This window comes from Cibotium barometz, chromosome 39 (assembly GCF_041138505.1).
Source record: "Cibotium barometz isolate CiBa-2024 chromosome 39, ASM4113850v1, whole genome shotgun sequence".
NCBI lineage: Eukaryota > Viridiplantae > Streptophyta > Polypodiopsida > Cyatheales > Cibotiaceae > Cibotium > Cibotium barometz.
Window position 1 is genome coordinate 31,436,935 of NC_141084.1, and position 22,398 is coordinate 31,459,332.

The 22,398-nt window shown below is 48.3% G+C and overlaps 1 protein-coding gene across 4 annotated transcripts in view; it reads right to left on the minus strand.

Moving 5' to 3' along the window:
* The window catches only part of LOC147615987 (uncharacterized), a 131,754-nt gene that overhangs the window by 91,279 nt on the left and 18,077 nt on the right, over window positions 1–22,398 (minus strand). For all 4 annotated transcript variants that reach the window (XM_086778618.1, XM_086778619.1, XM_086778620.1 and 1 more), the window contains exons 2-4: window positions 17,654–17,822; window positions 17,439–17,507; window positions 17,099–17,166 (exon numbers count right to left, since the gene is read on the minus strand). In XM_086778618.1, the coding sequence (XP_086634744.1) occupies window positions 17,099–17,166; window positions 17,439–17,507; window positions 17,654–17,822 (306 nt within the window). The remainder of the gene's footprint in view (window positions 1–17,098; window positions 17,167–17,438; window positions 17,508–17,653; window positions 17,823–22,398) is intronic.

Sequence of the window (22,398 nt, forward strand, 5' to 3'; positions counted from 1 at the left end):
GACTGCTTCATTAACAATCCACACTCTCATTGTGGGAAAACGAACCTCTCAGCAAGTGTTATCGCAAGGAAAAACAAGACAAGAAAAAGGAGAAGACTCACATTGTCGAGACAGAGGAGCATAGTTGTCTGCGAAACTAGTCCCGCTCATGAGATACATAAAAAACGGTACAGTACGAAACTATGCCAGCGAAACTAATACGAAACTATTTTTATTTTAATGGCCGTTTTTTTTTGCGACTTTGTTTATGCCCGTTTTTTTCTTCCGGTTTTGTTTTCTTGTTTTTTATGGCCATTTGGGCAATGGGGGCTTTCCACCTTGCCACCTTCTCTCGACTTTGCATCTCTAAATGTGTACAAATATCTATTTTTCAAGTGTTTTTTAAAGTTGATCGTACCTCTATCGCACTTAGTTTTCCGAAATAAAAAGTCTCGTACCGGTATCGTTTTTTCGTACCTTCGTCTCGTTTCGTACCTTCGTACCTGACAATTATGCAAAGGAGAGCCACTTTGTGAGAGCAACATGTGGCATTGAAGACTCCCTATTGTTATAAAAAGGGGGAACTCCGTCTCATTGTTTCAAGGAGAATAGTTGTAGGCTAAGTCCATGTATCGAGTGTCTTTCTCAAGTTTGGCTTAAGGAGAGTTTGTTGGCAATAAGCCCAACTTGTAGTCCCTAGCCTTTTTAATTATCTTGCATACGATATCTTAGCCCAAGATCAAAGATGTAATCCACCACCAAATGCCATAAGCAATGACGTCGTCCAAGCAATGTATCCAGTCATATTGAGTGTACCTCTCATGGCTATATAAGCACTATGTACAAGATCATTTGAGACAATGCAATCACATCCTTTTTATCATGAATGCCTCACTTGTATTCCACCTTAATTTCTAACAGTTGGGATCCATGGGATCTCCGGCTTTATGGATGGGTGAGATGATATGGCTGTCCAGGTGGGTGGGAAGCCTTCCAAAAATATGGGCCAGGAGGGGTGCCAGAGTCTCTCCCGCATGGGAGATGTGCTCTGCCAAAACGCCCTCATGGTCCTATGATCTACCGTTTTTTTGTCTCCGGATGGCTTGGGCTACCGTGTCAGATGTGAAGAAGGTGGATGTGATGGGACGTGGATGTGATGGTGGTGGGATGGGAGGCTGATCTGGTACTTCGTATAGGGATCGTGCATGTGTGCGCCATATGGATGGAAATGTGATGGGTGTGGGTGGGGCCTCGGCGTTGCTCCCGGATTTTCTTCCAACCCTCAGTACAGTTCACACCTTTGAGAGATTGGTATAAGTCCTTGTATTTTCCCTTAACATGTGCTCGTTTCTTACATCTGGTTGTGTATTGGTTAATCCTTCATCTCGCTCTCGGATTTGGCCAGTTGCAACCTCGCGTAAGATACACTCACGTGTTGTGCGGCATTCCTCGTCATACCAATCATGGTGCTGGTGGGGGGTTTAGCCGTAGATCGGTTAGTGGTGCTGGTGGGGGGTTTAGCCGTAGATCGGTTAGTGGATGGGAAAGCGGCTATGGCAGAGGTGTGTAAGATTGTGGTGAGCTGAGAGGTGAGGTCGGCTAGTGGGAGATTGGGGTCTACATATGTTAGGTGTCGGTAGAGATGATCAGAGTAAGTGGAGTCCCCATCATGGTGGAAGTAAATCTGGGTTAGTGGGAGATGGGCGGTGGTGGTGAGGATGGTCGGGAAAAGATGAGGTTGAAGGACAGATAGGCATGGTCGGCTCCAAGTGGGCAGGTGGGAATGGTGAAGGTATGTATGAATGTGGCTAAAGCCGGAGATCCCATCAGGTAATCCACTATACTCAAGCCTTCACCATATGGGAAGCATGAGAGAGCTCTGGAAGAAGGCCAACAGGACATCCCGTTGAAGATGGCTAAGCCATGTGTGGTCCCCAGCATGAGGAGTTCTCTCCCTGATGCTGTAATGTCCCCTCTGTCCTGTGATGCTCGCTGAATGCCAATCTCCTCTGAGTCTATCGCCTGCATGGTCGGCTCCTCCTAATCATATACAGATGCCTGCTCGCTCCAAGTCCTGGCATTGAAGTCCCCTAAAAGGAGAACTTCTCCCAAGTGTGGGAACTCAATGATGTCTGCATGGAGGGGATAAAAACTGCTCTCCCTCCTCCAGAATAGCATATGAGGACTTCCTAGGTGGGACCTAACATACTGCAATGTGTATACATCTCTCTAGTGTGCCCTATAACCTCACCCACATAAAACGTGCCTCTGTGTCCTTGCGGACTATGGTGATCATGGGCTGTAGATGTGTCCTGAATAGTACCGCCACTCCGCCAGACCCGCGTACCCCACCACATGTGCATGTCTCCTCTCAGTAGGCAGATGCCCACTCATAGCTTGAAATGTGTGGTAGCCCTCTCTCTGGGCTCTGGTGGGTCGATAATGTCCCTCTCTGTAAAAACTTCCGGAGTCCCCCAATGTCCGACCATAGTGTCCCATTGCAGTTCCAAACTGCCAACTCCAGGTGTATGGTCCCACAGACCCCGCGTCCCTATTTGGGATGCCGCTCTATGATGATGACTTGCCCATCCCTGTATATTATATATATATACCTAGATGATTCCAGGAAAATGTATATATTAGACCAAAAGGTACTAAAATGTATCCATGATACATCCGAACCATGGAAAAGACACCAAAAAACTGTATGAAACTAGTGCATAAGCTAAAATATCCATGTGATGACAATATGTGGTCATACAGTGATACTGTCCTCTTCCAAAATAGAACACAACACAGCCATAGCATCTCCCCTCTGTGATGGGGAGCTGGCCATCGAAGGTATCTTGAATTTGCAGCTGCCATGTGGAGGGATGAGGCCTCTGGAACGTCTGCGTGTACTTGGAGGGTCTTGCTGCTGCTCCTGTTGGGCCACTATAGTTGGTGGTGGCTGTGACCCAAAGAAATCTGACGTAGCTCCATCTCTCAAAGTGCTGCCTTAACATGGCTAACAGCAAGCTCCTGTGAATACATGCCTAGACATCTCTAGTCCTTATACTGCATGACACGTGAGGGGGCTGAATCGATCCCAAAAGAGAGAATGCAATCTCTAGTCCTTATACTGCATGACACGTGAGGGGGCTGAATCGATCCCAAAAGAGAGAATGCAATCTACCTCAAATCTCGTAGTAGCGTGGGCATTTTTTCTTTTTACTTTCTTTCCCTTTTTTTTCTTTTTCTTTTTCTTCCCCCTTTTTTGCTTTTTCTTCCTTCTTTTTTTTTTTTTCTTTCACGAGAGACATGGATATCGCCCACACAGCCTCTTCCACCAAAGATGCTATACTACAGAGATCACTTCATGAGTATCACTGATGATGGATTTATAGAGGCCTAGATACATGGAGGGCTTTTTACCACACGGCTCCCGAGTGGCTATTGGTCAGCTTAGTGTTTCATCACACCGATTGGAGATTGAGACTGGCAGAGCAGCACGGATCCCCCAAGAGGAGAGGGTATGCAGATTGTGCAGAAAGGAGGTGGAGAGTGAGGAGCATTATGTATGCAGATGCAGAGCATATACAGCCATCACAGAGAGATATCCCATTTTATTCAGAGAGCCACATTCCCTACGCCAGATCTTTGAGGCAGCAGACTAGCGCATACTGGGGAGATTCATTCTACACATACAGCGCCACACAAAGAGACATCATTACAGGCTCAGACAGCTCCAGAGGGGGGACGACAGACACAGATTACTACATTTTTTCAGAGATCCATCCCACTCCCAGCCCCTACACGGCAGGGAATTACTCTCTAGAGAGTAGAGACAGTTAGAGCCCGCAGGAGACAGAGGACACCTGGCTTTCGGACACCACGCCTATACCAAAGAGAGATGACAGAGATCAGAGCTCAATTTCACAGAGAGGGTGCGGAGCGACTGGCTCGCTTCAGAGCACACCCAGGCATGTTCTTCAGGGAGCTGTGGACACCCCCTTCTTTGATGTATACCATTTTATACCCCCAGTATGGTACAGGATGGAGCTAGCTAGGTTGCATATCATGATTGTATACTCCATGCATATAGCTTTGCATTCTCCTAGCAGTAGAGCTCCATCCCCTTCACCACTCATTGTACTTATTGCAAACCCAGATTCAGCTTTTTAGTTCAGTACTTTTTCATTTTGTTGGGATGACAGAGGATACCCCATACAGGCACACCGATTTGTCTCATAGGCCGAGTTCGGTCTTTTGGAAGACGTTAATTAAATCTTTCTTTCTTTCTTTTCTTTCTTTTCTTTCTTTCTTTTCTCTCACTTGCCCCCTCTCCCGCCTCCCCTCCTCCTGTGCTTCATGCCCTTCCGCCGCCGCCCCCACCCCCCCTCCCCGCTTTCCTTTCTTCTTCCTTCATTTCTTCCTTTTTCCTCCGACAACGCCCTCAGCTTGTGGGCATTCCTTTATTTTCGGCAAGTATCAGCCTCTTCTGGTCTTCGCCCCCAGGAGGACTCCATGGCAGCCTCTTCGTCTCCCCCAACCGAGATCGTCATTACCTGCCTTTCTTTTTCTGAAGCGGACCTACAGCTTCTTGCTACGACTGTCGCATCCCTAAAGGCCTCCACTCTGGTATGCAAAATTGTCGGTAGCCGCCCCGCGCATGGACAACTCAAAGATCTTCTTCAAGCTAGACTCCTACGTGAACCTAAAAAGATCACAGACATTCATCCTTTGGGGCGTGGCTACTACCAGGTTAAGTTCGACTCGCCAGCGCCATCTAAACTTGTCATACAGCTGAGCCCCGTTGCATTGCGTACGGCCCAGGCCTTCTTTGCACGGTGGCAGTACGACCCGGCATCCGACCCTCTCACTGGAGTTTCAGGATTTCCTGTGACAGTCTGCTTCCCAAGCCTTAGGAAGGAATACCTTCCTCTTCTCTCGGTGATTGGTGGTGCCATCGGGAGATTGATGGAATCCCCCCCCACTACTGCCTCGGCCCTCGCACGAGCAGCCGGGATTCCATCTCTCCACATCTGTGTTGCCTCGCCGGACTCAGTGCCTCACGTGATATCTATTCCTAGCCTTCAAGGCGACCCCATTATGCAGCGGTGAGTGGAGTCCTCTGGCCTTCCAGGCCAACGCTTCATTTGCAGACAGATGAGACATCTGGCCAAAGCTTGCCCTCAGCGTCAGTCTAGGAGACTGCCCCCGGTAGTCCCCCACCCCCCCCCTTTGCTTCCCGCTCAAATCCACACCAGGGAACCAAGGGAGGAGCAGGTTCCCAGGCAATGGAGCACCAAGTCCCGACCATGGTTGACCCCGTAGCCGGAGAGTGGCAGACGGTCGGCCCACGCCGAGCACTAGAGCTGAGCGTCACCACTGCGCGCGCCAGGCTGGCAACATGCAGGAGGATTTGGTTCTATCAGAGAACCGTTACGAGCATTTATCATAGCACCCTGCCACTGACGGTGGGCCCCCTCCAGTCACGAAGAGGCCCACCCCCCCCCCCCCCCCCCCGATTTTGCAGCAGATTCATCGTTGCGACTCTATTCCAGCCCTCATTGCCTGGTGGAGCCGTTGACCCCACTCTTTCTCCGACGAGCCTCTCCCAATAGCATTCCTCACCGATGGATGCCTCTCAACAGCGTCCCTCCCCAGCCTCTCCGCGCACCCCCCCCCTCCCCCCCATCCTCATCACCAACGCTACCTGCAGCCGCTCCTTCTGCCCCTTCCTCTTCATCCAAGCCTACCTTCCCTCCCCCCTCCGCCTCTCCAGAGCATGTCAGAATATGCAGCGGAAATGATGACCAAATCTGGGAACACAAGAGCAAAAACGCAGGCAGAAAAAACAGCACAAAAAGAGAGAGATGTAGGCGTGTAACTCTGCTCTGATATACACAAGAAGATCCCGAATATGATACAAATGAGGTATGGGGGCTGAGGAGCTATATATACTCCCCTAGAGGGCAGTCGGCCAGCACTGGAAGAGGCCCACGACTGGACAAAACCCACGACTGCTGAAAAACAGCAGTCGGCCAGCATCTGGTGCCCACGACTGATCAAATCCAGTCGGCCAGCACTCTGACAGCCCACGACTGCTACAGATGCAGTCGGCCAGCTTCAGAGTGCTCCTGGCATCACCTGGCAGCCCTCCCAAGCCTCAGAAAAATGGGAAAAAATAGGGGAAAAATACGGAGTGTGGGGAAAAATGGGAAAACACCTCATAAGGGCGGGCACACCCACAACAAAGGCCCTGGTGTATAAAACTAGACAGGAGATGACTTCTAACAGAGCACTCCCGTCGGCCCCCTGTAGCCCTTGATCTAGAGAGGAGGTAGCCGGCAAGCTCCATTCATCGCTTGATTCATCATTTCTCAGAGCCAGTTGAGATGACCATTGCGGCCTCCTCGGTGAGGGCTCTCCCACCAGAGTCTCCAGGCGAGCCCCCCAGGATTTTGGGGCAACCTGTGGATTATAGTCTTTTGGTGTCTTTCAACGGAAGGGATAGACATGTTTGAGGAGACAGTAGCTCCTATTCAGATCTGTGTGGTCTTCCACCACTCCAAACCCTCTACGCTAGAGAATGGCACGATGATCTTCTCTTTCCCCTTGAGTGCAACCCCGGGGACAGAGTGGGACCCAGAGTCGGTGGCTTTTGCCATTCAAGGCCAGGCAGTTTTGCTATCGCATCATCTTGATGATCTTCGCATCACCAACGTACTTACTCATCTATGGCCATTGGCTAGGATGGGGCTTGGTGGATCAGCCCATAGAGACTAGGACGGGGAGATGGTGACCTCCAACCTAATGGTGCTGCTATTTGTGTTCATGCATACCTCCATCGCAGTACCTCTCCCCCCTTCTTACATGTATCTTCATTGTGATCAATGGAGCCTCGAGTATGCATACTCTCACGCTCGGACAAAGTGGCAGCACATGGAGGACAGGATCCGCGCCCACTTGGTGCGACTTTGCACCAGGACGGATTGTGACTATTCCCCGTCTAAGCCCGCGCCCAAGACTCTTCGAGTGGAGGGCAGCCACGACAGTTCTACCTCACATAGAGTTTGATATGAGGATTATTTCATGGAACATTCAAGGTTTAGGGGGGACTAGTGCTTTCAGAGACGAGGCGTCCTTAGAGAAGATGCCCCTAGGTGCCCCATTATCCCCCCAAGTGATGGACATGCGCAAGAGGGTCTGGCGACAAACGAGAGAGGTGGTTCCCCCTCCCTTCAGTCATTCTTATTGACCCCGTTCACTTCAGAGGAGTTGGCGGAGGCGGTGACAGCGTTACCCAAGGGAAAATGCCCGGGGACGGACGGGCTTCTTGTCTTTCTTTCTTTCTTCGCCATTGGGACCTCATGGAAGGCGGCCTTCGTGTAGCCTTCAATGAGATTATACTCATAGGTGCCATGCCCGAGAGGCTCTCAGAGGGCTTGATACATTTGATTCCCAAGGAGGGTGGTGATAGATTGGAGATCCGACACTGGAGACCCATCACTCTCCTAGGGACCGCCTATAAGATCTTGGCGAAGGCCATCAGCAGGAGACTTCATCCTTTTCTCCTGGATTTGATTCATGACACGCAGACTGGCTTTGTTCAAGATCGGAGCATTCTCGACAACATCTTCACCTTTTGCAAGGCGACAACTTCGGCCAAACTACGGCAACAGGACCTCATAGTGCTACTCCTTGATTTTGAGAAAGCTTATGACAGGGTGGATTGGAGATTTCTGGAGGGCACGATGAGCTAGATGGGATTCCCAGTGGAGTGGATTCGTGGGGTCTCCGGACTGTATTTAGCATCGCATAGCCAGGTCCTCATTCAGGGAGCCCGTGGTGATAGATTCCCCCTTTCCCGCTCAGTTTGGAAGGGCTGCCCTTCGGCACCTTACCTCTTCCTATTCGTTGCCGAGGCCATGACCAGTTTTCTCTCAGCCCAGGAGACCGGGCTTCAAGGATTGTCTCCCTCTCCGCATGCAGGAGGAGCTGCTGGATTCAGAGTTTGCAGATGACACAACAGCCTTCCTTTCAGGAGATGAGGGGAATCTCTAGAGATTTTCTGCAACACCTCTGGAGCTCAGATCAACTAGCACAAGTCATGTGGTTTTTGGGTTGGCTCTGCACCCGCCTCGACTTGGAGGCCAATTGAGGCTTTCCACTGGATCCCGAGAGGCACTCCAGTTTGCTATCTTGGATACCAGGTTGGCATTGATATCTCTTCAGAGCAGTAGCTCGCCCCTCTTCTTCTGAGCATTCGGAAGAAGCTTTTATACTGGAGTTCTGCGAGACTCTCCCTAGCATGCAGAGTGGTGGTGGCGAACTAGGTTCTTCTTGCCACCATGTGGTACATCACCTCGTGCTGGGCCTTCTCTCGAGCATGCGGCTAGATTCAACATTTGATCCGAAACTACTTATGGGCCGGTAGTGATGGGAGGCCCGCTAGGGCCAAGGTGGCATGGAGAGTGATTATTCAGCCACGTCGTTGAGGGGGGCTAGGCCTCAAAGACCCAGCTATTCAGAGCCGTGCCTTGCTGGGCAAACTGATCGTGGGCCCAAAGGTCTGTCGGGTGTATGGCCAGGCCCTCTTGGGCTGGCCAACAGCCTGCCCAACCCTTTCTAGGGCTGGTGGGCAGCACGTAGGGCCCTTGTGGGCCCCTTGGGGTGGCACAAGGCCTACCCCTTGCCCAATCAATGGGATGGAACATCCCCTTCTTGGGGTAGCCCTAAGGGCTAACCCCATCCTATCTGCAATTCCTACAAATGCCCAGCATCCGGTTGCAAACTAAATACACAGATCATCTAACATAATTTCAAAGGGAGACTCACAGTACGGACTGGCACTGCTTCATGTGCAGGACAATGCACACTTGACCTCAGACGCGTGGAGTGGAACCCTGGTTGACTATTTGAAGCTAGTGAGGGCATTGGAGGAGGGCCATCAGGACATCTCGTTATAGGATCATGGGCAGCCCCCAGCTCTAGGAGATGCCTCCCATACACCGTCACCTCATGGCCCTGTGATGATCTTTATACCCCATGTCAATGATGTCCAGCTCCTAGAGAGTCGCATAGGGTTGTCAAGATCAAGTAGTGGGACCTAGCAACTCCTTGTCCTGCCGTTGAAGTCCCCAAGCAAGAGGACTTTTCCCAACTGTGTAAACTCCATAATATCCCCATATCATGGTAAGATGTAACATGCGGAAACTTCGGGGGAGATCGGTAACTTCCATGCTTAGAAATCAGCACACTTTTCGCGACGAAAATAACGCACAAAACTGAATATAGATGTGCAGAAAAATAGAGAGAGAGAGAGAGAGAGAGAGAGAGAAAGAAAGCTGTATTAACGTCTACTAGAGGCCGAACTCGACCTATGAGACAAATCAATGTACAACTGTCAATGTCTTCTAGATGTCCAGAAAAAAAAGGACAAAATGAACATGAAATAAACTATGAAAGTACTGAGTTAGTGGGGGGAGAAGAGGACACAGTATTGGGTCCCGAATACCCTCTGTAGGGCCCTCACCACGGATGGTGTATTTGCTTTTATTAGAATGATGCAAAACTGAAATAAAAGACTGAACCTGAATCTTCTTGGCTGAGGAGAATCCTCCGCCCTTGACCTTCAATCCTTCACCCCTTGCGTTAGCTTCTCCTTGGCTGTCCTGGCCCTTGAGTTAGCTTTAGCACCTTGTGAATTATGAGATGAATGAACTGATTTTATGCCTTGGGTATTTACACCCCTACTGGATGCTGGTTGGCTGGTTTTACCCCAGTCGGCTGACTGAAAACAGCCCCACGACTGGTGTAAAGTAGCATTTAATGCTAATAATCATGCGTATTCACACCTGGGCTGACTGGCCACTTGCACAAGCTGCTGGACAGCCTTCTGGGCTCTGGCCACCTGCAGTTCAGGCTGCCCTATGGGCTAGCCAACTGGCTGGGGGCTGGCCCAAGGCAAGTCGGCTGCCTGGCCAAGCCCTCTTGGGCTGGCCGACAACATGCCTAGCCCCTCCTGGGCTGGTGGGCAATTGCCATGGGCCCCTTGGGGTGGCCTAAGGCCTACCCCCTAGGGGCCCAAACATGGCCCTTTGCGGGGTAGCCTTAAGGGATACCCCCCTTTGTGGGGTAGCCTTTGTGGGGTAGCCTTAAGGGATACCCCCCTTCTACATGCAACCTACCCAGCCGTTTGGCATCTGGCCACAAAACAAAACACACAGAGCAACTGACATCATTCCAGAGGAAGACTCACAACGCGGACTGGCAGTGTTTCATGTGCAGGACAATGCACACCTAACCTTGGATGCATGTGCAGGACAATGCACACCTGACCTCGGACAAATGCAGTGGAACCCTGACTGACTTGTTGTCCCGAACTGGGCTCACATGGGACCAGTTTTCCACCCCAGGTCCTGCACCTTCTTGTACAGATATGTCTACATGGCATCCAAGTGCGGGATGCACGTGACATCCCCTTCTACTTAACTTGACGGAAGCTGCATAGCCTCCAAATAATCCGTCAATAAAGCCGGATAGTCGTCGAAAAACTCTTTGTCAAGCCATACCGCTTCGTGGGTCCCTCGGTCCTGAAACTTTGTGAGGAATTGTCTTTGCCTTCGGCTTGAAGCAGTGCAAAAGGATCTATTCTGGAACCATCACTTTAGCTTCATCAATGATATCTGGTTCCGCTTGGTCTTTCACTTCTGAAGGGATCGGACCTGCATATGGTTTTAACCAACTGACACAGAACACATCATGCATAGTCCAACTCGGAGGTAGCTTCAACTTCATTGAAACCTCGTTAATCTTTCTCTGGATGGGAAAAGGTCCGAAGCTCCGGAATGACAACTTTGGGCATCGCTTGCCCACCTGTTTCAACCTTTGCTTCATAATCCAAAGATACACCCAATCACCTTCCGAAAACTTCATATCCCTTCGATCTTTGTTGGCCTATCGAGTGTAGGCCTCCTGCTCTTTAGCCAACCTGTCTTTTACTGACTCCAAAATCTCCTCGTAAGACTTCGTCAATCTGTTTGCTTCAGGTACTGAAGACGAGGTTCTAATCAATAGCGATTGGAAAGGTTCTTCCAAACGCTGCCTCATATGGAGTCCTGCCAATAGCAGAAGAAAAAGAATCATTCAAAATAGCTAGAACTAAAGACAAATATGATTACCACTTACCTTGCTGATCGTGGACATAACACTTTAGTACATCAAAGGCCAAGTGGTTGTAGATTTCTGTCTGACTGTCCGTCTGTGGGTGAAATGCACTGGAAAAATTCCATTTAGTACCAAAGTTATCAAACAATGCCCTCCAAAAATGATTCATAAACTTGGCATCTCGGTCTGATACTATGGTCCTAGGGATTCCGCCAATCGGGTCCCAATGCCAAATTAACAAATGGGCAACATCCTCGGCGGTCACACTGGCCCTGCATGGAATAAGCATAACAAATTTGCTAACTATAGTCAAGCACCGTGTATTCCGCTACCTGGACTGGGAGGCAAATTCGCGACAAAATCCATCGAAATATCTTGGAAAGGTCCCTCAGGAATTGGCAAGGGCTATAACAACCCTATCTTTTTTCCACGAGAAGATTTCACCTTTTGACAAATATCACAGTGTTGTACATATGAAAACACGTCTCGCCTCATCATTGGCCAATAGTATTGCCGTTCTAACTTCTCCAAAGTCGAATTCATGTCCCTATGACCACCAGTAATGGTGTCATGGGCGTCATAGAGAAGAGCTGCCCTGAAAGACTTCATGACACACAGTCGGCCTTTGTAAAAAAGCCAACCATCGCGTATCAAAAAGTGACATGGTCTTGTGGCATCCAATGCCTATTCCCACTGTGTACCGAATTCCTCGAAATCCGCGTACGTGTGCTTCATGTCGTCTAGTCCCATACCAACAAGGTCGAGTCTGGTGGTCTGAATCAAAGTCACTTGTCCCTTCCTGCTCAAAGTATTAGCCACTGGATTGGCCTTTCCTGGAAGATACTCAATCATACCACCAAATTGCTGGAATATTTGGCTCCAGTGGTACTGTCGGCGGTCACTCCACTATGCACTTGGCATTGTCTGAATCTAGCGTAATGCCTGATAGTCAATGCGAACCTCAAAGTCACGGCCATAAAGAAAATATTTCCAATGTTTCAAGGCCTATATAACTGCGAGGAGTTCCCGATCGTAGACCAAGTAATTATTTTCTACAGGCAGTAACTTACGAGACATGTAAGCTATTGGATGACCATTCTGTTGTAATACACCTCCAATTGCGATGTTACTCCCATCGGTGATCACCTGGAACGGCTCGTCCCACGAGACAAGTGCTAAACAAGGCGCTTCGGATAAAGCCACCTTGAGGTTCTTGAATGCCTCCAACGCTTGTGGAGTCATTCGAATCTCTTGCCTTTTAGTCTTGACACCTTTTGGCAGATCGGTGAGATCCGCCGAGAGGTCAGAAAACTTATCTATGTGGATGGCGTATACCTGGCATATACCCACAAAGGATCTAATGTCATACGCAGTCTGTGGTGCTTCCCAATTGACAATCTGGGCCACCTTGGCCGGATTAAGTCGAATGCCTTCTGCACTAATTATATATCCAAGGTAATGAACCTCAAACAGATAAAATTCCGACTTCTTCTCATTGACGTAGAGCTTGTTGCTTTCTAGCAACTTTAGGACTTTCTCCACATCAATGTCATGCTGCTCAACCGTAGTTGAAAATACCAGTATGTAGTCCATAAATATGAACACACACTTTCCAATCAATTCCCGGAACACCCGCATTATCATGTGGTTGAATGTGGCTGGGGCGTTCGTCAAGCCAAAAGACATGACCACAAATTCATAGTGGGCCCATTCCATATGTAAGGCTGTCTTGGGAATGTCCCCCTCAACAATCCTCACCTGGTGGTATCCACTCTTCAAATCGAGTTTTAAGAACACCTTAGTCCCATTCAGTCTCTCGAGAATATAATCTATTCGAGGCATCGGGAATCTACTCTTGATAGTCAGCTTATTGAGTGCATGATAATCGACACACAAACAAGAAGACCCATCTTTCTTCTTGACAAACAGGATCAGTGCTACAAATGGCGACACACTGCGACGGATGAAGCCAGATTGCAACAATTCTTGGAGTTGGCGGTCCAACTCTGATTCCATTGCCTTTGAAAGGAAATATGGAAACTTGGTCAGGGGTTCCGAGCCTGGGAGGAGATCAATCTTGTGATCCTCCGGTCTGGACGGGGGGAGCTGGAGAGGGAGATTGTCCCAAAGAAAAATCTTCTGGAACTTTTCATGGAGAACCAAATACTTCTCAGAAGCACTGGCCACCGTCTGGCAGTCTGGATGTATATCATCGCACAATGTACCTCTTTCTTGATTGCTCATTTAGCCTGCAAGTGGCTTATGAGTGGAAAGTTCGGGATTCCTGGCTCACACTTAATGGTCACTGGGACATTTAACACATTCCGATTAATCTGGAAAGTGTGCTTGTCCCACTTGACATCAAGAAGGAACTTGTGAAACCACTGAATGCCCAAAATTATGTCTGCTCCTACAAGAGAGGCAATCATAAAATCACACACAAACTCTATGCCCTAAATAACTAACTTAGCACCAAGAGCTTCATACTTGACGCTCGTCGTCATGCCTATGCTAAAACCTTCAACTTGCTTGTCCACAGAAGTTAGAACGAAACGGGCACGCCGAGCGGCCTATTCCGTGACCACGTCCTCCGTACTATCGTTGTCAAACAAGACAACGACTCTCTCGCCACCTATGTAGCCAAAGGTCTTGAGCAATTCGTTACGCTCATACTCCTGGTCATGGGCACCCTTCTGCTTGTCTTCAAGCTCCCGGCTAATGATTGCTCCAACCGAAGCATTGGGATTCAAAGAACTAGGAACAACCACTGGGGTCTGTGTGGGAGCTGGGCTCACTACTAAAGTCGTGGAGGCTGAAGCGGCGATCTTTGGGGTAGTAGTCTTCTTAGGACATTCCCGAAAAGTGTGTCCTTTTGTATGACAAAAGAAACACCTACTCTCCTCCTTGTACTGTGTGGGAGCTGGGCTCACTACTAAAGTCGTGGAGGCTGAAGCGGCGGTCTTTGGGGTAGTAGTCTTCTTAGGACATTCTCGAAAAGTGTCCTTTTGTATGACAAAAGAAACACCTACTCTCCTCCTTGTACTGAGCAATCTCCTCAGCACTCAACTTGCCACCGGCCTTGCCTACCTCCACTTTTTGGTCTGGAGTAATCTTGGGCGCATTGGTCGAGTTCTTGGAGCCAGAGACTCCCGTGCTTTGTCCTAGGGAAGACCCCGTCTTGTTCTAGCCTTTTCTCCCCGAGGTGGTAGCCTTGGGAGTAGCCGGCTGGGAAGTCTTGGGCTATCCACCATTGTGCTTCATTTCAATACTCTACGCAAGCGAGAGTGCGTCTTCGAAGGTGGCTGGCCTAAAGTTTAAACATACGCACCTTCCACTGGATTTGCGTGTCAAGACCATACAGGAATTGCCCTTTCTTGTTCGTATCAAATAAGCCTAATTGCAAACACAAGTTCAAAATTTTGTTGGCAAACTGAAGAATTGGTTGCGCGTTCTGACACGCTCCCCTAAACTCGTCTTCGAGTCGCTCAAGGTAATGGGGTGGTAGAAACCGCTGCTTAAGATCGCGGAAAAACTCGTCCCAAACATAAGCTGCCATGCCTAATCTAGTGTTGGCATGAGCCCACTGGGTCCACCGAAGAATGGCCTCACCTTCCAAGTACCAACTGGCTAAGATCACCCTGTCAGTATCAATTTTTCTAATTGCGGCAAAGTAAGCTTCAAATTGATGCAACCATGAATAAAGAGTTGTGGGGTCGAGTTTACCATTATACTTACTGAAATTCATTTTCTCGGGAAAATGATTTGAGGAAGCAGCTAGTGTCAGTCTTGCGTCCAAAGCCGCAAGGTATCGCTCATGTTTCATGTGAGGGCAAAAGGACGGAAGGACCAGATATACGAGAGATCAAAGTAAAACCACACAGCATGAAATATGTGAGTGAATATATATAAAAGAGTGAGTGTAGATATGTACAAGAGCCCTCATATGAGAGGTGACTCTGAGCAGAAAGAAGACCAGTGCTGAAGATGAGAAGACATCGGAGCTGAAGCACGGTCGATGCCGAAGGCTCGCGTCGATGTGAGGCAAAGCACTCCAAGGTGATAGTGGCACGGGAAAAAGGTAACGTCGATGACGATGATAGTGGTGCAGTCTCTAATGACACGGGTGCTGCGTACCTGAAGCAGAGAGGGCTGCTGTCCCGGTGTAGCAGAGAGGGCTACTCTCCCAATGTAGCAGAGAGGGCTGCTGTCCCAAGGGTTGTGCCAAAACGCACAAGATATGCTGAAGGTAAGCACGGATGTGAGCCCTAATGTATGCGCTGAAGAAGGTTGAGATAAACACTGATATAAGCCCTGACGTAAGCCTAATGTAAGCGCAGATGTGGGCTGATGTATGCTGCAGCAAAATGCAGATGATTGCTGAAGTAAAGCGTTGATGTAAGCTTATGTATAAACGCTGATGTATGCTCTGATGCAGGCGCTGACATGTATAAACGCTGATGTATGCTCTGATGCAGGCGCTGACATGTGCTGAAGTAAAACACAGATGTGGAGCATAAGAAGGCCTGATACCCCACAGGTACACTGATTTGTCTCATAGGCCGAGTTAGGCCTTTTGGAAGACGTTAGTAAATCTTTCTTTCTTTCTTTCTTTCTTTCTTTCTCTCTCACTCTCTCCTATGTTTCCACTTTCCCTTTTTCCACTGCACATTCTATCAATTTGGACCTCCCACAGCTTTACTCCTGGGCAGACAGCGACCGATCTGGACACTGTGCTGCTAAAGCCTTCTTCTGTCTTCCCCAAATGCACCCCCTTGGTAGCCTGCTCAATCTTGTGTCCCCAAGGCCAGCTGTCCTCTGCCTTCAGGTTTCCAGCTTCTTCCTTCTCATATGCCTGTTGCCTCCGGGCAATCATTGACCCATTATTGGCATGCACCTAAAGCTACCCTTTACAAACCCTTACTAGTTTCACTAATCACTCAATGACCATGTCATCAAATGAGGGCTCACAATGGTCTTTCTATCCTATTCTTCCTATGTCTACCCTGTTCATGTCCTTGATGGTCTTGTCACATGCATCTAAGGGCCGATGCATATGACAAGAGGACGGGTAGGACGGGTAAAAGCCTACAAAGCACCACTAGAGGCCTAGAGTGTGTACATGAGATAGCTCATCATGAACCTCAGCAAAAAGTACCTCTGGATCAAAGATACGGCCAGTAGCATGTCACCTAAATAGTCTAAATATATCGATCTCATAACAACGTATCATCTGGTCATGCCCCACAACAATAAGTTCCTCTGGATCTAGGATACACAGCAAAACAATAGCATGTCAACTCCAGATCAGAGCTTCTTGTCTATGCCCGGTAGCGGATGGACACGCTTAAAGGACCTTGAGGCAGTGTTTCAACACCATGCCCATTTCAGGATACATGCAAGGGACTGGTCCACTAAATATTTCTTCACCACCACCAGCTCCAAACTCTGCCATGATGGTGTGCGTTATTCATAAGATCCAACTTCAGTTCTGCTTTTCAAAGGCATTGAAATTGGCTAGCTTGGTTTCTGCTGAGTGGCAAAGTTGGTTGTCCAATTCATTAGTCCATCAGAATCCTGATAGGAAACCAAACTAGTCAGTCAATTTCCGAAAACTAGTAGCCAATCATGGCCATCATGGATGGCTATTCAACCGTGCCTTATCGCCTCAAACATGTTCCAGTTGCGCCTGCTCTGGCTCTACAAATGGGAATTCAAGCTGACTGGCAAATCTAATCCCAACAATGTTCCCTACTAACATAGAGCTATTTTTACAATCATGCAACATGCACCAACAGTGGAAGTGTGTGCATGTGACAGTATGCTTCACCAGAAAAAGATCTCACATACACAAAAGATGCTTAGTGCAGAGTTTGAGATGACAGATCTTGGGCTCAAAAAAGAGTATTCAAAATATGTATGTAAACATGATGAAAAAGACTCCTGGGGTGTCATGTTGTAGTCAAACCTGGTTGCACCTTGTTTGGCTCCAGTCAGATAAGCTAGATAATTGTCTCCCCCTGCCATCTCAGTTACCTACAAAACGAGATATTTTTCAAGCTATCTGTATCACATATAAGAACAAATGTATACAACCATGAGCCATCACCACATATCACGGTAGAAGTCATGTCAGGACAATATCCAGCTATTTTTTCACAATATTAGGAAGGGACGCATTTGCCTTAACCTTCCAGAGTCTGTCCTTATCAGCCTCAATCAATGCTTAACCCTGTTTGATGACCTTAATAATGCAATGAGACTGCCTGAATAATGCTGCTTAAAATTATTTATATATACTCTAATACCTCATTTGCTTCTAGAGCCGCCCGGGTGTCGGAGTACAGTATTGCCTGCCTTTGATGGCCATGCCCAACCTGGCAGCAAGAGGCTGTCACTGATTTAGCAGGACCATATACAAATAGATTTATCTTAAACTTATGCCATGTGGACATTAAAAAAGTGCTTATTTCAAGTAAATAACTGCTTATTTCAAGTGAAGAAAGCAAAGTAGCCCACTGACCTGTGGCAACAAGATTACATCTTGCATTTGTCCAGTTACTGCAAGCGCTTGTATGAGGGAGGGGTCAATCCTGTGTTCCAAAGATGTACTTGACATGCACTTGGTAACAGCACATCTTGTTGCAAGCCACCAGCTGCAAGGATCCTGCTCTGCACTAGCTTGCCCCCCTCTACAATGCACTTAGTCACATTAGAAGAGAGGCTAGGTATGGCCTTCAAACTTCTCAATAATAGTGCTACTAAACAGTATAGGAAAAAAACAAATTATGTAAAGAGAGATGCTGAGTAGCAAAACTAAGATATGAAGATGAGAGGCAAGTTGCCTTGCCCAAATGGCAAATACTAAACCACCCTGCTCAACCCTCCCGCACCATGAATAGCAGTTAAGCTGAAAGTCCATTAATGATAGTGATGATATGATGGGGCCAGTTAATGGTTGGATTGAGCTTGTGCATGAACCTGATGCCCAAAATATCGTCTCAGGCCCATAAATGAGCCACTATCAGCATGCATCTATCCAACCATTCATCCATATAGCTTGAGCTCTTGAAATTATGCAGCATATACCTCCTTGGAAGCTCTCCACAATGCTAATCTAGGTATAGTTCACTTCCACATCAAATGCCGGGCACTATCTCTTGTCTTTATGCCAACATGTAATAGCACCACAGCCCCTGCAGGCTGCCTCTCTTCATGATGTTGACAACGGGCTTCTGCACATTCCTTTTATAACCTCTTTTTTGTGGCTTTGTTTGAACCATAGTTGTTTCTGAACTGTAGCTTTATCTTGCTTTGTCAATGTCGATAGAGGCTCAGGACAATGCTGTCTTCTTGATTTTACTAACTAGCTTTCCCCATTCTTTCCCACAGAACAATGACCATGGACATTCATGCAACATCATAAGCTATAGGCATATGCTCACTTATGGTAGTGCTATGTGTGAACAGGGCTTAACCAAGGGCACTTTTTTCCATGTGGTTTTTCGCCTTGGATATCAAGTGTGAAAGGACACTCTACATATAATATTTTGTACTTCTATATTATATGGATGTGGCACACATGCAAGGGTAGACTTGCATTTTGTGGCTACCACACTTTTGGCTCTCTCTCTCTCCCTCTCATTTTTTGTGTGTGAGCTTCTCTATCCTGCACCTAACCCTAATGTGCAGGTTTGTGTGTGTGAGTGTGTGAGTCCAACACCAACAATTGGTATCAGAGCTTCAGTCCAGGGCCTGCAGCTGACTGTGGAATTCCATCGGCGAATTTCTGTCGAAAACTCACATTCCGACCGTTTCCTGGTTTTCGCCGCCCAGCCCTGCCGGCGCTCTTACTGCGCAGAGGGCCGGCACCGCCCAACCCGGCCGGCTGCGATACTAGGCAGGTCTCCGCCGCCGCCGGGTCCTTGGCGCAGCTGCGCCTACTTACGCCGCCTCCGCCTAGCCCATCGGCTCTGTGCGCCGCCGCCGCCCCGTCCGTCGACTCTGGAAGCTCCGGCAGCTCCGCCTCCCCGTCCGTCGTCTCTGTGTTGTAGCTCCGGCGGCTCCCTATCACGACATCTTCACCTGCGCGCGCCTGACTGCTGGTACTCAAACGCCTCTGCACGCCTATGCCACTCTTCTCTGCCTCTGTGTGCTCCTCGACTGACGCCTGCAATACACGTACCATCCGTACTATCCTCGCCTACAGGTACTCTTTATACAGATTTTTATTCACATGAAAATACAAATTTTGCCATTTCAGGGCAGGTCAGATTCAAACAAAATTCTAGGGGTTTGCCAAAAGTTACCCTCTGCCTGAAAAATTGCAGGTGGTGCCATTCAATTTGTTTGGTTTGGAATTTGGGGGTTTTCAAAATTGAGGTCAAAATCAGCAAATTGACCCTCTTTCAGTTGCAAAAATTTGGGGCTTTTGTGAAAATTGGCCAATTAAATGCACATTGAAGCGATTGGAATGCATAAAAATTGGGGCCTTTCATATTGAAGCATGTAATTGGGCATTACAACTGTGATTTGTCGCGTATGTATACACATTGTGTGTAATTGGACAATTTGGTGCAGGTTTACACTTGCTTCAGTTTGCAGGCAAACATTTGCACAGGACATTTGGTTGCCTGGCAGTGCACATTGGTGCTTGGTTTGCTTGCAGGTATATTTTGTTGATATGGCTCAAAATGCTACAGATGTATTTGGTGTGCTCACCCAAGAGGACAAGTTGGATGGATCTAACTACTCCCTCTGGAGTTTCATGATCCGTAATTTGCTGGTAGCCAAAGGGCTTTGGGACATCGTGTGTGGCGATGACACACGCCCACTTACCATACAGCCAGCCACGCCTCAAAGAGGAGGTGCTCAAAGAGCTCTTGATGTAGAACCTGCTCCCACAAGGGCAGAAGAGATGGGACTCTAGAGATGCACAGGCCATGTCATTGATAGCCCTTTCAGTGAAAAGGACTATTATTCCGCACATTCGTTCTTGCAAGACATCGAAGCTTGCATGGGACACATTGGAAGCAATGTATCAGGTACGCTGATGACACGGAAGCGGTAAAGCTGTTAACGCCTTTATAGAGTGTCACACTTCCATACTCGGATACAAACACACCCAAAACACCAGACCCAAGAGCATAAACAAGACTTTATTTCAGAACAAATCTTCATCTCTACAAAGTTGGATATCCAAAATATCCTCAGAACCATCCTCCTCTAATACCCACTCATAATCTGCCCACTCTCTTTCGTCTATATAAATTACAACTGACCAATACCCTGTATCACTATCAAAGTATACAATTTCAAACATTGAGGGATCTTCAAAATACAGTTCGTGGATATTTGGACCAAGTTCCAGAACAAGATACATGTCTATAGTAGGCTACCCTCCAAGCTTTACCTCATGTTTACAAGACTGTATATTTAGTACACAGACTATTACAAACGAACATGCAAGTATCTAGTTCCTGTTTTGACTTTCTACATTAAACTTCCTAGAAAACCCAAGTTTAGAGATTCATAAGCAGCTTCTACATCTTTGAACTGAAGACCATGAATTACCCAAACTCCCTCCAAACCTTGCCAGCCTCAGGGAATCTATCTCCTCTCCTTCTTCGTTTTTATTGCAGTGGATGCCACTACCTTGGATGTGGCTGTTGATGCTCACTTTTTTCCTCCTCAGTCGACGCCTTGCTTTTTCTTGATTCTCTGCAGTCCCGGCCTGCAGTTGACGCTTGTTGCCGCCGGAAGCGGCTCCTTCACTAGCCGGCACCACCAACTCCTCTCTTCCCACACCAGTCAATGCCTTCTTCTCCTTCACTCTACTCTCTCTCTTCGCTACCAGCCGTCGCCACCTTGTTTCTCTCTGCTTCTCTACCTGCAGTCCACACTCTATCTCTTTCTTTGCTCCTGTGCAATTGATGCCAGCCTTTTTCCTTCCACTCCCGTCGACACCACCTCCAGCCTTGCCTTCTTTCTGTGGACGCCCCCTTCCTTACTTCACTGCAGACAGCGCTTCTATCTCTTTTGCACTCTTCCGCTGGCAGTCGGCACCACCACCTCCTTCCTTGCAGACGGCATGCTCTCCTCTTCTCTCTTTTTGCTGCGCTCTCCTTCCTGGCCTGCAGTCGTCGCCAACCTTCGCTATCCCAGGCAGCCACCCTCCACAACGAGCTCCTCTTTCTTGTCTACCTGCAGAGGCGGCTCACTCCACAAGTCAACACCACCAACTCCTCTCTTCTTGCAGTGGGCGCTACCTTCCTTCACGTGGCCTCTCTTCCCTCAGCTTCGCTCTTCGACACCACTGTTGCCAGAGGCGGCCCACTCAGCAACGAGCTCTTCCTTTTCTTACTGTCCCGGCCTCTACCTTCTTCACTGCCAGCTACCGTCCAACAGCAACACCTCCTCCCTTCTTCGCTTTACTGCCCCCGGCAGCTCCCCTTTCACCAAGTCGGCCTTTCTCTGGAAGAACCCACGACCTGGCCCTATTTGGCATCTTCCCTTCTTGAATCCCCTGCATCACCTTTTTCTTTGCCACGCACACGTCTCTCATCACCTTCCTTTTATGCTCCCTCTTTTTCTTGGAAAACGCAGGCAGAAACACAGCACAAGAGAGAGAGAGATGTAGGCGTGTGACTCTGCTCTATATACACAAGAAGATCCCGAGATATGATACAATCAGTGGTATGGGGGTGGGGGCCTATTTATATGCCCCCACAAGTGCAGTTGGCCTGCTGAAAAAGGCTCCACGACTGCATATGCAGTCGGCCAGCAGCATGCACCCAGTCGGCCAGCTCTGAGGAGTCCACGACTGATCAAATACAGTCGGCCAGCTCCAATACACATATCAGATGTAGTCGGCCAGCATATAGATCCTCCTGCCAACTCAGGGATGCCTCCCAAGCCACAGAAAAATGGAAAAAATAGGGGAAAAATACGGAGAGTGGGGAAAAATGGGAAAACACCTCATAAGGGCGGGCACACCCACAACAAAGGCCCTGGTGTATAAAACTGGACAGGAGATGACTTCTAACAAAATGCTGTATAAAATCATTCTCTGAAAAGATCGGCATCGCAAGATGTAAAGACTCTGTAGAAAAGATGGGGTCCATCTGCTCAAACTCCATAACATGAGTTGCCCAATGTTGTACATAAGTACACACCACTGAGGTGGGCATCACAAGAGGAAAGGACTCCACATCCCCCTCTGAAAAAAGATATCATCCAACCTGATTCTGATCCAAATCCAAAAAACTT